At 47.8% G+C, this 14,678-nt stretch overlaps 1 protein-coding gene across 2 annotated transcripts in view; it reads right to left on the reverse strand.

Moving 5' to 3' along the window:
- The window catches only part of emid1 (EMI domain containing 1), a 441,840-nt gene that overhangs the window by 30,613 nt on the left and 396,549 nt on the right, over window positions 1-14,678 (reverse strand). For both annotated transcript variants that reach the window (XM_038783630.1, XM_038783542.1), the window contains exons 8-11: window positions 8,287-8,376; window positions 4,549-4,601; window positions 3,684-3,746; window positions 670-714 (exon numbers count right to left, since the gene is read on the reverse strand). In XM_038783630.1, coding sequence (XP_038639558.1) covers window positions 670-714; window positions 3,684-3,746; window positions 4,549-4,601; window positions 8,287-8,376 — 251 coding nt within the window. The remainder of the gene's footprint in view (window positions 1-669; window positions 715-3,683; window positions 3,747-4,548; window positions 4,602-8,286; window positions 8,377-14,678) is intronic.

The following is a 14,678-nucleotide window of genomic DNA, read 5'->3' on the forward strand; positions in this document are numbered from 1 at the left end:
TTCATTTTCATAGAAGAATTGGATTGGTAGATGGAGGGGCAAAGTATGGTGGGTGGGGGCATGAGTTGACACTAGATTACCATAGTGGCTATAATGGACTAGGAGGGTGGGTGCATGATGGCATAGGAATTACAAAAATCCGTGGCGGAGGGTGGAGGGACATAGGTTGGTATAAGGAAGGGTATGATGGGTTCTGGGGGTGGCATGAACGTGATGCCAGGACACCTTTGGGGGTGGGATCATGTGCCCTTTGGGATTGATGAAAGAAGACATAGAAAGTGCATAAACACATTGTTGCCCTTTTCTACCCTGCCTTGCAATTGCCTCACTCTCTCGATCACTGCCCTCTCCCGGATCACTTCCCTCTCTTCTCAGTTCCCTCATCCTCCTTTCCAGTAGCAGCGATCCTCTCCCACTCCCCAGAAATCTGCAGTTCACTTCTTCAATGATAGTAAGCGCAACTGGATGAATCTCAAGCCTTTCCAATCCAGTAGTAGGAGTGTTCCCTCCATGGCAAGATGAAAATTTTCCCCACATTTGTTTCAGGTAACAGAATCATTACAGCTCGACATATACAAACCTTTTAACTTGATCAAAAAATAATTGAAATAAGTACATTCATTCAGTCATCAAAAGTTGAGATGTGTGAAAACCGGTCGCACGACTTACTGTTTCTCCTCTGAGACCTCTTTCTCCAGGATAGCCCGATGGGCCCTAATTGAGATAAAAACAGAAATGTTCATACTGTAGCCATTATGGAGTTACAAGATACTCTTTTAGAATTAACTTCTGAATCAGAAGATGGCAGAAATTAGTCTCAGAAACACATGACTATTTTAAAAAATAAATTTAGTGTACCCAATTATTTTTTTTCCAATTAAGGGGCAATTTAGCGCGGCCAATCCACCTAACCTGCATATCATTGGATTGTGGGGGTGAAACCCACGCAGACACGGGGAGAATGTACAACCTGTCTTGTTATGCTCTAAGTGTGGCATAAGCGAATTCCTTGTGGTGCACTTGACAAAGGAAGGTTCAGACGTGGAGATAACTTCAACACGTTTATTAAACTATACACACTTCTATTACTCGCGTTCGACACTACTGCTAATCCTACTATAGCTACCCAGACTGACTAACCGGTCTGCTACAATCCATGCGGTGGGATTGATATTGAAATTAACCCTGTGTCTGTACTCACTGTCTCCACTGGAAAGAGGCAGATCATGTGTGTGGTGTCCTTTATATATGAGTTGGTGTAATGCCCTCCTGTGGTCGTGTCACCTCTGTGTGTATCGTGAATGCCCATTGGTCGTGTCCTATCTAACTGATCTATTGGTTGAGTGTGCGTGTGTGATGTCTCTGGTGCTCCCTCTAGTGTCTAGCTAGTCTACATGTATTTACATTAACCCCTTGTGTATTTACAGTGATGCACATCACCACACAAACTCCACACGGATTGTGACCCAGGGCCGGGATTCAAACCCGGGTCCTCAGCGCCGTAGTCCCAGTGCTAACCACTGCGCCACATTCCGCCCACCACACATGACTATTTGATGAGAAAGAGAAAAGCGCAGTAAACCTTTTGGACTGAAACTTTCTTGAAAACAAATGGGATACTGCATCTTTTCCTTTGCAATCGGCACTTAGTAAATTGATGGCAATGTGTGGCATTGTCAATGTGCGTTTTCAACCCCATAAATGTGCAGAGTTCCTGGCAGGATCTTTACTGAAGTATGTAATTGATACAGTACTGGATAATTCTACAGAAGCTCTGCAATCACAAATCATGCTTAACAGTATACAGCTAAAAGCAGACACAGTGGGCTGATAACCAACCAGCAATTGTCTGCCCCCGCCAAGATGGTCCAAATCATGTTTCCTGGCTTTACTTTGCTCACTGGTTTATTTTATTTTATTTTAGAGTACCCAATTATTTTTTTCCAATTAAGGGGCAATTTAGTGTGACCAATCCACCTACTCTGCACATTTTTGGGTTGTGGGGGCAAAACCCACGCAGACACGGGGAGAATGTGCAAACTCCACATGGACAGTGACCCAGAGCCGGGATCGAACCTGGGACCTCAGCGCCGTGAGGCAGCTGTGCTAACCACTAGGCCACCGTGCTGCCTTTGCCCACTGGTTTTATTCCTTTCGAGAAGTGTCTCCGCAGGAACAGTGTCAGTAGTGTCAGATGCAGACTTGTGCTTTCTGCTGTCAACACTTGTTACGAACATGACCCATAAAGCTGACACAGGCAGTAACAGCTGCTGCCTCAAGATTGCATGAAAGGACTTTGCCTTTGGTTAACATTTGTTAATTGTTGTTAATTTCAGCATTCAAAAAGAGCAGCTCGCTTTTAATTCTTTACACTGGTTTTCATTCATTTTGTCCACAGATCTTTACTTTTAAAAAGGATTCTTTGGGATGTAGACATTTATCGTCCATGCCTAGTTAGCCTTGAGAAAGTCTTTTTGTGGCGTTTCATCCCCCCCTCCCCAATACAGTTGGAAAAAATAACCCTGCAACTGCCAACCGAAGGACAGTGAAAGAACAGTGATGAATTGGAGGCAATGGTGTTTCCATAGACACGGGTTGTGGAGGTGCTGCAGAAGAATCCTTGGCATTTGGCGTATAGGTTACTGGTGGGTAAGTGCCACTTGGTAGCACTGTCACACACTTCCCATCACTTTGCGAATGATTATCGGTAGACTGATGGAGCAGTAATTGGCTGGATTGGATTTGGCCTGTACATGAACGAGATTACACTTAGTTGGCAGATGTCAGTTTTGGAGAGGTACTGAAACAGCATAGTTAGATATTGCTAGCTCTGGAGCACTATAGCCACAAAGTTGTTGGGACCCATAGTCTTTAACCAATTCAATTCATTCCATGCAATCTCATGTGGTGTCCAGTGCACTCGGCAGTTTCGTGATATCAAGTGGAGTGATTCAAGATGGCTGAAAACTTGACATCAATGATGCTGGGGTCCTGAGGAGGAGGCTGAGATGAATCATCCACTTGGCACTTCTGGCTGAAGATGAATGTAAGTGCTTCAGCCTCATCTTTAGTTCTCATGTTCTGGGCTTCATTATTATTAATATTGGGGATGTTCGAGGGGCTTCCTCCTACAATTTGTTGCTGAACTTTCCACATCATTCATGCCTGATGCGACGGGTTTGCAGAACCCTGACCTGATGTGGTGTTTTAGGTGAGCTAAGATCAGATTCCTTCGTCATGAAATCACTGTGGAAGCTGCCTGTGGATGACTTTGCCCAATGGCCAGCACACAGGTGAAATAGAGAGTGGGCCAAGGACAGATCCGTGTGGCACTCCACAAGTGATGGTGCAGCCGTGGGAAGAGATATCATTCCTCGAAATTCGCGTCTACAATTCGATGGGCAAGTGTGAAACCTATGGTAGAGTGGAGATCAAAAATAATGCAGAATCATGGGAAATTGAGGGTTGGATAAATCATTTGGCCCGGCAAACTTTCTTTTAATTAATTGCAATTCCACCGTTAAGACAATATTCGTCATGAACTGTTTATAGTATTTGCTTCCATGATTCTCATCTCACAAATGTAGCTAAAATAAACTACACTTTGGCCTTGTAAGTCATTCTAACATTCTAGAGCATCAAACATGTCCAACTCCAACCTCATAAACATGTTTGCAACTTACTCTGTCTCCTTTGTCACCTTTAGGTCCTTCTAGTCCTGTCAAGCCAGGCCGACCAGTTAATCCCTGTGCAAAATAAAGTATATTTTTGTTTAGAAAAGTGAAACCTGCGTTTTCAAATACAGTGGGCAGGATTCTCTCAGACCAGGGCCAGGCCGGAGAATTGACGCGACCGGCGCACATCGCGCCATCCCGCCGGGACGCGATTCCACGCAGAGCAGAGAATCGGCGGCAGTGTGGTCGGAGCGGCGCCGGCTGGGGGGGCGCTCTATGTGACCCCCCCCCCGCTGATTCTGGGCCGAGCGGCGGTAACAAAAATCCTGAGTCCTGCCGGTGTCGTTCTAACCTGCTCCTAGCCAGCGGGACCTCGGCGTGGAAGGGTCGGGGGGCGGCCTGTGGTGGGAGGTGGGGGGGTCCAACCCCGGGGGGGGGCCTCCATTGTGGCCTGGCCCGCGATCGGGGCCCACCCATCGGCGGACCGGCCTCTCGGGCTGGAGGCCTCCTTTCTTCCGCGCCGGCCCCGACGCCAAATGGCATGGGGCTAAAGGGAGTTGTCGCGTTGGCGCCGGTGCCACTGCGCATGCGCGGACATCGCAGCGCCCAGTTGACGCCGGGATCAGCAGCTTGAGTGGCGTGATCGCTCCGGTGCTGTGCTGGCCCCCTGTAGGGGCCAGAATTGCTGATCCTGAGGCCATGTTGACGCCTTCGGGACTCATATTTTATGAATCTATGGAAGTAAAGCCTGAAGGAACACCAAAGAAAATAATAAGTACTAACGTGGACACAAAGGTGTGTACTGTGAAACCTGAATAATTTTCTCTATCACAATCACATGTATTATTTGTACTCCATTATTGCAATGACTTACATCTTTTCCCGGAGGCCCAGGTGGTCCAATAGGTCCTTGTTGACCAGGTGAACCTAAAAGGTTTCAACAAAATACTGCGTTCAATATGTGTCAATGTCCACTTGATTCAAAACCCTCTAATTATTAACTACCAGATAATGATGATATAGAGATCTCTCAGAGGAGGAGTAAATCAGAAACAATTGGTCGAATTTAATGGGGTGCCGTGGTTCCCGCTAATCCAAGCTAAAAGGTTAGGTGCACGACCAGGCTGGAGATGGGACAGAAAGTCCCGCCTGAGAGAGTGGCCAGCCAATTAGAGGCTAGCAGCTCTCAATGTACCAATAGTGCCAGTGGGAGCACTGCTGGGACTGCACTTGGGTGAGCTGCAGTGGATTGCACTTTTGACCGGGTTTGGGAGTTGGCAAGGCAGATGGGGCTAGGGGTCGAAAAGACACGAGGGTAAGACAATTGGTGGGGGACATACACATTGGAGGGTGGCAGTGGGAGCCCTCCAATGGACTCAATGGGTTGATTAAAGAGAGACAACCTGATCACCACCACACACAAGGAAACCCCTGGCTGACTGTGAATGTTGGCCTTTCCAACCCACCCCCCAACTAGTGGCCCGGCTGCCTGTGCCACTTCTGCCACTGGTATAATTGCAGTGAGGGCAGAGTCGGGCAGGGAGGTTGTGGATTTACCGTGCACCCTATCTTCAAACCCTTTGGCAGGAGGGCGTCAGTCCAGCCCACTGGATCCAATTGCATCTCTGTGCAAGGAATTCAAAAGGGTTATAAATTCTGCCCATGCTCTTCAATACTCATCCAAATTTGATGGAGCACCAATGCACCAATGCAGATACAGGCCATGCCATGTCCCTCCTCTCTGTCTTGCCTCCTTGCCGTTGACCCACCTGTATGGGTCAGGCTCTATATTGGGGTTTCTGGAATTCTGGTTCTCTCTCTTCATTGAGCTCTTCAAAACACTTCAGTACTTCCCCACAGAATGCCATAATAGGGTTTACTTCGCAAGTATGACACAGTTATAATTTATGAGGACATTACTGCCAAGGCCAACATTTATTGCTATTGAGAAGAGCTCAAAAAAACAGGAGTCAAGGATAAATCCTTTTCCATAAAATGATTGCAAAATTTGTTTTCCTCCCGATTTTTTTTAATAGATCTTTCCAGAATTGCAGATCAATATAAGAATGTAAAGCTCTGCTGTTCCAATGTCAATTTTGATGTCACGAGAGTGCTGTGTAGGGATTTTGTGTCCTGCAGAATTTAGTAATTTCATAGATTTCATAGATTTTACAGTGCAGGAGGCCATTTGGCCCATTGAGTCTATACTGGCCCCTGAAAGAACACCCTACCTAAGCCCACGCCTCCACCTTATTCCCGTAACCCAGCAACCACGCCTAACTTTTTGGACAGTACAGAGCAATTTAGTGTGACCAATCCACCTAACCCGCACATCCTTGGACTGTGGGAGGAACCGGAGCACCCGGAGGAAACCCACGCAGACACGGTGAGAACATGCAGACTCCACACAGACAGTGACCCAAGTCGGGAATCGAACCCAGCTCCCTGGCACTGTGAAGCAACAGTGCTAACCACTGTGCTACAGTGCCGCCCAATTCTAGGCCTGATTTCTCTGGTTGATGCTGACTCAACGTTTGATGGTATAGCAATCAGGAGTCACGCTGATGAATGCACCCATGTTGACTTCCATGTTTATCGGAGCTCCATCCAATGCTACCTGTCCTGGACACTTGCACTGGATATTCTGGTGCTTCAGATCTGATCAACCTGGTGCTATTTGACAGCCATTTGCAGTAACTGCTGTTTCTTCCAGCAAGCCTTTTCACCGTTACGGCTCTTTCAAAAAGCCTTGGTAAGATAATGCTTCTTCTTGCAGCTGTCGCACTGTCTTCAGGAATGGACAATTGCGTGCCCAATATTGGCCTAAGCAGTGGTAACAGGACGTTCTAGTACCTCTCCTACTCCTAACTACCTTTGCTGGGTCCTTCGGTTTACTCAGCTTCAGTTTCTTTACTTAAGCGGACCACTGGCAGTTAACTTTGCCTTCTCTCGCTGTCAATCCTGTTCGACAATCTGTGTCGAATGTTAACTTTGGCAATACCAGCAAGTTACTACAAATGCGTTCAGTTTTTAAAGTGCGCATACATCTGCCCCACAATGCTGCCCCTTGAAATTTTGCAAACGTTACATGGGACGGGCAGCTTTTTCAAAGCCAAAATGAAGTTGGATTCCTGGTTCCAAACCGTTAGCTTTCCACAATCTCGAATAGCTTGGGATGTTTGTGCTGCTCAAGTTTACGCGTAATATCCGACAGCTTTCTGCCTCTTGGCTTAGCAGGGCCCAGCAAATTCTTGAGTGTTTCATTCACCTCTGTGTCTGCTTTCAGTCTGAAATATCGCCCTTTTCCTTTCGCCTGCTGCCTGATTAACAGCTGGATAATTAGGAACATCGAGGATATTATTAGCAGTGAAGTACATGTCTAGCCGCTCCACCTACACACCGCAATTCTCTCGGTCCTGACGATACTCTTCCAGTCATCCAGTAATACTTGTTGATGCAGCAACCGTCAAAGTTTTGTCCACCCACGTGTGCAAACTCCTTTTTCTGTTTGACTAGATTTTAAAACCTATTTCTCAGCAAAAGTAAACTCAAGTTTCCTACTGGTTTGCTGGAAGCGTCTCCAATCTAAATTTGACTGATGAGAGGAAGTCCACAATCCCACGTCGACACCAGACTGTGATTTTTAAAATTCACCTACAGGACTTGGACCTTGCTGGCTAGGCCAGCATTTATTGGCCATCCCTAATTGCCCTTAAGAAGGTGGCGGTGAGCTGTTTTTGTGAGTTGCCGCTGTCTACGTAGGTGCCCCCACAGTGCTATCTTTAAAGGACGGAAATGAGATAATGTGCAGTGCACGGAGTTCAAAGTATACCGCTGAAAACTAGTCTATTCTGGTTCGATTATACGTACACATATACACAGATGGCCACAAGAGGGTGCCATTACAGTTTTCTTTCCCACTCCAATTTTATTTTGCTTTTCTTTTGTCCCTCTTATTATCATAGAATTTACAGTGCAGAAGGAGCCATTCGGCCCATCGAGTCTGCACCGGCTCTTGGAAAGAGCATCCTACCCAAGGTCAACACCTCCCCTTATCCCAATAACCCGGTAACCCCACCCAACACTAAGGGCAATTTTGGACACTAAGGGCAATTTATCATGGCCAATCCACCTAACTTGCACATCTTTGGACTGTGGGAGGAAACCGGAGCACCCGGAGGAAACCCACGCACACACGGGGAGGATGTGCAGACTCCGCACAGACAGTGATCCAAGCCGGAATCGAACCTGGGACCCTGGAGCTGTGAAGCAATTGTGCTATCCACAATGCTACCGTGCTGCCCTCTTGGCAAGTAAATACCTCCGGCCCAAGCTCCCGCTAAGTGGGCCATTGGAAAATGTACAAGTACTGCTCAGATGACCATCCTCCTCCAGTCTGAAGGTTTCCCTGTGGGGAAGTAACCACTGAAAGATGTAGCCAGCGTCAGACACTTGCTGCACGGTGAAATAAACCGTGCCCATTAACATGACAACTACCACCCCTTAATATTTAAAATATGGACAATTGTGGATCAAGTGATATAAATTCATAGATGTGGTGGATTGCTCAATAAAAAAATCTAAAATTAAGCCTCTTCAGTGTAAAACTTACCAATAGGCCCCACTGGTCCAGGTGGCCCTGGAGGTCCACGGACACCAGTTACAACTGTGTCTGTGAAGGTATTTGACAACACGGAATCACCTGTAGCAAAGAAAATATTGTCACTATCACAGACAATAAGATCTGGATCATTATTTGTCACTTCAACAAAAAGGCATTTTACTAACATCTGTTGAAGCTCGATCACAAATTTGATCTGGACAATGTGAAAACAGCAAATGCATTGTATTTGCCCTCTCACGATATCTCCCTTTCTTTGTTCCTTGCCCTTGTCATCATTCTTCATTACAGGTCGAGACAGAGGGTGCTGGCAGATGATTCCAAAGTGGGGCAGCAGTCAGCAGAAAAATAAAAATTCTGCTCGGGTTTCTCTATCAGCAAGAGACGGGGAGACCATTTTACAGCTGAGGTCAACTCAGTACAGACATTGGATTTGAGTTTGGGTTTCCCAATTAAACTTGCCAACTGAGTCATTAAGACTGAACAATTATAGATATAAATGGGTAGAGTTGTCACAGGCACCTGCCTTACCATTGTTACTTCAGCAGAATTCAGTGGCTTGGGTCACTGTCTGTACGGAGTCTGCACATTCTCCCCGAGTCTGCGTGGGTTTCCTCCGGGTGCTCCGGTTTCCTCCCACAGTCCAAAGATGTGCAGGGTTAAGTGGATTGGCCATGCTAAATTGCCCTTAGTGTCCAAAAAGGTTGGGCTAGGTGGGGTTACAGGGCTAGGGTGGAGGTGTGGGGATAGGATGAAGTTGTGTGCTTAGGTAGGATGCTCTTTCCAAGGGCCGGTGCAGACTTGATGGGCTGAATGGCCTCCTTCTGCACTGTTCATTCTATGAATTCCGGGAGAAATGGTATAAATGGATGTTTACGATGGTTCTCCAGGGCTTCTGATGACCTCTGCCAACAGTATGGAAACAGAGCAGGACAATCGTTGCAGAATGTGTACCACACAATGTCAAGGTAGCTCAGCATGATTTTCTTCAAGGATTTTTAATACACCAGGACACATGAATGATGGGCTGAATTTTAGTTTTGGGGTCCAGGTTTACTAATTTTAACCCACCCCTCCTCAGCATCACTTCAGCACCCATGACCCAACACAATTTCCAAGACTTTCCAATTAAGGATGGTCCAGCCCTGAGAGATCCCACTGGGAGAGTTGGGAGCTGCCACTGAAGATAAGAAAGAGGGCACCTCAAGATAGCGGTGCACTCTGAAGACATTCTGATAAAGGTGAAAATTATACTGCCCATAGCTACCTGGTCGCTGCTTTGGAGGGGGAACCGTTCCACAGGGCACATCTCCAAATTTGCAGATGGCACCAAGTTGGGTGGGAGGGTGAGCTGTGAGGAGGATACAGAGATCCTCCAGCCTGATTTGGACAAGTTGAGTGAGTGGGCAAATAAATGGCAGGTGCAGCATAATTTGGAAAACTACGAAGTTATCCACTTTGGTAGCAAAAACAAGGCAGCAGACTATTATCTGAATGGCCATAAATTAGCAGAGGGTGGGGCAGCATGTGGTGCAATGGTTAGCACTGGGACTGCGACGCTGAGGACCTGGGTTCGAATCCCAGCCCTGGGTCACTATCCGTGTGGAGTTTGCACATTCTCCCCGTGTCTGCGTGGGTTTCACCCCCACAACCCAAAGATGTGCAGGTTAGGTGGATTGGCCACACTAAACTGCCCTTTAATTGGAGAAAAAATAATTGGGTACTCTAAATTTATATTATAAAAATTAAATAAATTAGGAGAGGGGAACCTGCAATGAGACCTGGGTATCCTCGTACACTAGTCACTGAAGGTAAGGATGCAGATAGAGCAGGTGGTAAAGAAGGCTAATGGTACGCTGGCCTTCATTGCGAGAGGATTCGAGTACAGGAGCAGGGATGTCTTGCTGCAATTATACAGGGCCTCGGTGAGGCGACACCTGGAATATTGTGTGCAGTTTTGTTCACCTTATCTGAGGAAGGATATTGAAGCTATAGAGTGAGTGCAGCAAAGGTTTACCAGACTGATTCCTGGGATGGCACGACTGACGTACAAAGAGCGATTGAATCGGTTAGGATTGTATTTGCTGGAGTTCAGAAGAATGAGAGGGGGATCTCGTAGAAACCTATAAAATTCTAACAGGACCGAACAGGGTAGATGCGAGAAGGATGTTCCCGATGGTGGGTGTGTCCAGAACCAGGGGCCACAGTCTGAGGATACGGGGTAGACCATTTAGGACGGGGTAGACCATTTAGGACAGAGATGAGGAGAGATTTCTTCACCCAGAGAATGATCGGCCTGTGGAATTTTTTACCACAGGAAGTAGTTGAGTCCAAAACATTGTATGGTTTCAAGAAACAGATGTCACACTTAGGGCAAAGGATGATCAGCCATGATCATAATGAATGCCGGAGTGGGCCGAATGGCCTCCTCTTGCTCCTATTTTTTTCTATGTTTCTAAAATGTAGGCTGCAGAAGGTGGAGGGAATGGCAAGTCATCATTAGCCCCCTACCCTGAACCAGGGTTTCCCAAGTTGGTCTGGGGGCAGGAAAATATTAGCAAACTGGCATGCCAGCTGGAGATAGGAAATTGTGGCTCAGCCTGACTCCTCCAGAGATTGAAAATTTTGCACAGAGTCACAAAGCAGTACATTTATTATTTTTTTTCTGTGACTGACAAAGAGTCAAACATTGACTTGCCACCAGAGGGCAACATGCTTCGTTCAATGTTGGATCCATTTTCATGAGTTCTAATATAGGACACGTCTGACAGGACACTTTAAATTTAGCGTAAACTGCAAGAACATTAATAACACTGCACAAAATAATGAGAAGCAATAACACAGTGCGATTTTCATAAAAGAATAGAATATTACAACCCGTTCATCCATAAAATCAGCGCCAGTACTTTTCTCCACACTCATACTTTTTAATAACATTTATTTCAAGCTATCTCTATCCCTTTAAAAGTGCATGTGAACACCCCTTCAACAAGACTCATAGCACATAAGGTCGCACTTCTCTCTCTCTCTGTATAAAGTTTTATTTTGTCACCGCTTCCTTAACTCCCTTTTCTGGTTGTGGGCAATAATCTCTACTGGGATGTCCCAATGTCCTGTTGTTCTAGAAGTTCGGTAGAAATCAGGGTTCCTCGGGTGGATGTAGCTGTTACAAGGGGGCATAACTATAAGATTCGAGGTGGGAGATATAAGAGGGATGTCCGAGGTAGGTTCTTTACTCAGAGTGGTTAGGGTGTGGAATGGACTGCCTGCTGTGATAGTGGAGTCGGACACTTTAGGAACTTTCAAGTGGTTATTGGATAGGCACATGGAGCACACCAGAATGACAGGGAGTGGGATAGCTTGATCTTGGTTTCCGACAATGCTCAACACAACATCGAGGGCCAAAGGGCCTGTTCTGTGCTGTACTGTTCTATGTTCCATGTTCTATGTTCCATGTTCCATGTTCTATGAACTGTACTTGGGATAATCACCACCTGTGGGGGTTCTGCCCCATCTGCTGCTAAAGTTATAGGCCGGGATTCACTGATACCGCGGCCAAGTGTTGATGCCGGCGTCAAAACTGGCACGTGAGACGCCGGCGTCAATGGGCCTCCAGGCCCAGCAATTCCCCTGTCCTTTGGGGGCTAGAATGACGGCGGAGTGCTGTGCGCTGCTCCGGCATGGAAAGCCGGCCCTACATGGGTGGCGCAGGTCGCGCATTGGCGCGACCGCCGTCTCCGCGCCGAGTCTGCACCGGCTCCTGAAAAGAGCACCCTACCCAAGGTCAACACCTCCACCCTATCCCCATAACCCAGTAACCCCACCCAACACTAAGGGCAATTTTGGACACTAAGGGCAATTTATCATGGCCAATCCACCTAACCTGCACATCTTTGGGAGGAAACCGGAGCACCCGGAGGAAACCCACGCACACACGGGGAGGATGTGCAGACCACAGACAGTGACCCATGCCAGAATCGAACCTGGGACCCTGGAGCTGTGAAGCGATTGTGCTATCCACAATGCTACCGTGCTGCCACTCCGGCGTCGGAGGCCACTCCTCGCCCCCTATTCTCCCACCCCCAGGGGGCTAGGAGCGGCGCTACGTCAATTTTGCGTGGCGGGCCTTGGCCGCATAAATGACGCGGCCGCCGGCGCTTAAATGACGTCACCCGCGCATGCGTGGTTGCCGTCCTCCCCGCGGGCGCCCCGCAAGACATGGAGGATTGATCTTGCGGGGTGGCGGGGGAAAAAGAGTGCGTCCTTTAGAGACGCCGGCCTGCCGATCGGTGGGCACCGATCGCGGGCCAGACCCTTCCTGAGCACCCCTCTGGTGTTCGATCCTCCCTCCCCACCCCCACAGGCCGCACACGCAGCGTTCGCGCACTGTTCACGCCGGCAGCGACCAGGTGTGGTTAGCGCCGGCGTGAACCGGTCGGATTGGGCAGGCCGCTCGGCCCATCTGGGCCGGAGAATCGCCACTCGACCGTTACAAATGGCGAGCGGCTATTCTCTGAGCGGCCTGTCGTAAAACTCGGCACGCCGCTTTGGGGGGGGGGGGGGTGGGAGAATCATGTGCGGGTGCCAGGGCGGCGTGGCGGGAATCGCCCGGCACTCCCACGATTCTCCCAGCCGCCGTGGGGGTCGGAGAATCGCGCCCTCTATTCACAATACTCAAGAGTGTATTTGTTGGTCAGAGGTAGCCTAACCCAGGCATTTTCTTTTTTTTTAAATTTAGGTTACCTAATTATCATTTTTCCAATTAAGGGGCAATTTAGTGTGGCCAATTCACCTAATCGGCACATCTTTGGGTTGTGGGGGTGAAACCCACGCAGACACGGGGAGAATGTGCAAACTCCACACGGACAGTGATCCAGGGCCGGGATTTGAACCCGGGTCCTCAGCGGCGTGAGGCAGCAATGCTAACCACTGTGCTATGTGCCGCCCTTACCCAGGCATTTTCAAAGTGGGGATCGCGACCTTGAGTGGGTCACGGGCGGGTGTCGAGAGGGTCGCGGAGCCATCCATTGGGGCGTTCCCGATCGCGTGAATTCAGCCGCAATGGCCGCAGCAGACGGCTTTTAAAAATGCCGGCTGCGAGCGGTTTTAAAAATGCCGGCTGTGAGCGGTTTTAAAAATGACGGCTGCGACTGGTTTTAAAAATGTGGGCGCGCTATGCATGCATGCTCGCTCATCAGTGCGCATGCCCAGAGCTCAGAGAGAAGAAACACCGCCTGCTCCTGATGTCAGCATGCTGATCCAGGAGAGGATTTAAAAAAATTTTTATTCAGTCTTCCTGCATCTGTCTTGAATATGCTCAATGGCTGAGCCTGCAGAACTCTCTTTGATAGTGAATTTTAGAGATTTAAAAAGATTCACAATACTTTGAGTTAAGTAATTACTCCTCATCTATGTCTAAAATCGTTGCATTGTAATTTGCAGACTATATCTCCAGGCTGTAAACCACCCATCTGAGGAAAACTTGCGTTCTGCATCTGCACGGTAGAGTCCTGAGAGAATAATGCCCGTTTCAATGCGGTCAGTTCTCATTCTTCACTACTCTAGACTATAGAATATAAGCCTAGGCTCACCTCTCACATTAAAGGTAATAGAAAATGGTGGGTCGTGAATGTCGGCCGGCTTGAATCGCAAAGGTCGGTCGGCGTGGGTCGCGAAGGATGGCTGGTTGGTAAAAATGCGTCCTGGGCAAAAAAGTTTGAAAAGCCCTGGCCTAACCCATGGCTATTAAAGGGACCAGGGTTCAAATCCAAATCTTTGTTGGTATGCTGACTTAAACCAGTGGATGCCTATCACAACCACTGGGAAAGGCTTTGCCTTTGCTTTAAAAATGTTCTCCTCGGGGCTGCACGAGGCACAGTGGTTAGCATTGCTGCCTGCGGTGCTGAGAACCCGGGTTCGATACCTGGCCCTGGGTCACTTTCCGTGTGGAGTTTGCACATTCTCCCAGTGCCTGCAATGGTTTCACCCCCACAACCCAAAGATGTGCAGATTAGGTGGATTGGCCACATTAAATTGCCCCTTAATTGGAAAAAAATTACTTGGGTACTCTAAACTTATATAAAAAAAAGGAATAAAAATATTCTCCTGAGGAGAGGAGTCAACAGCCTTCAGTTATCTTCATGCCATGAAGTAAATGGGGATGTACGTACTTAAGCCTTGAGATCCTCGTTTCACAACAACAGAAACACGCAATTCTCAGACAAGTAGGAGCTACCTTTTTATAAGAATTAATTTTTGAAATCATTTTGAGGTGGTCCAGGTTGAGCACCCCTGATTCAAAATGCTTGGGGCTGAGAATGTCTCAGATTTCAGAATTTTTCCAATTTTTGAATACCTGTATAGGTATAGTTGTGAAATGTCAC

Source organism: Scyliorhinus canicula, chromosome 1 (assembly GCF_902713615.1).
Source record: "Scyliorhinus canicula chromosome 1, sScyCan1.1, whole genome shotgun sequence".
Classification (NCBI taxonomy): Eukaryota; Metazoa; Chordata; class Chondrichthyes; order Carcharhiniformes; family Scyliorhinidae; genus Scyliorhinus; species Scyliorhinus canicula.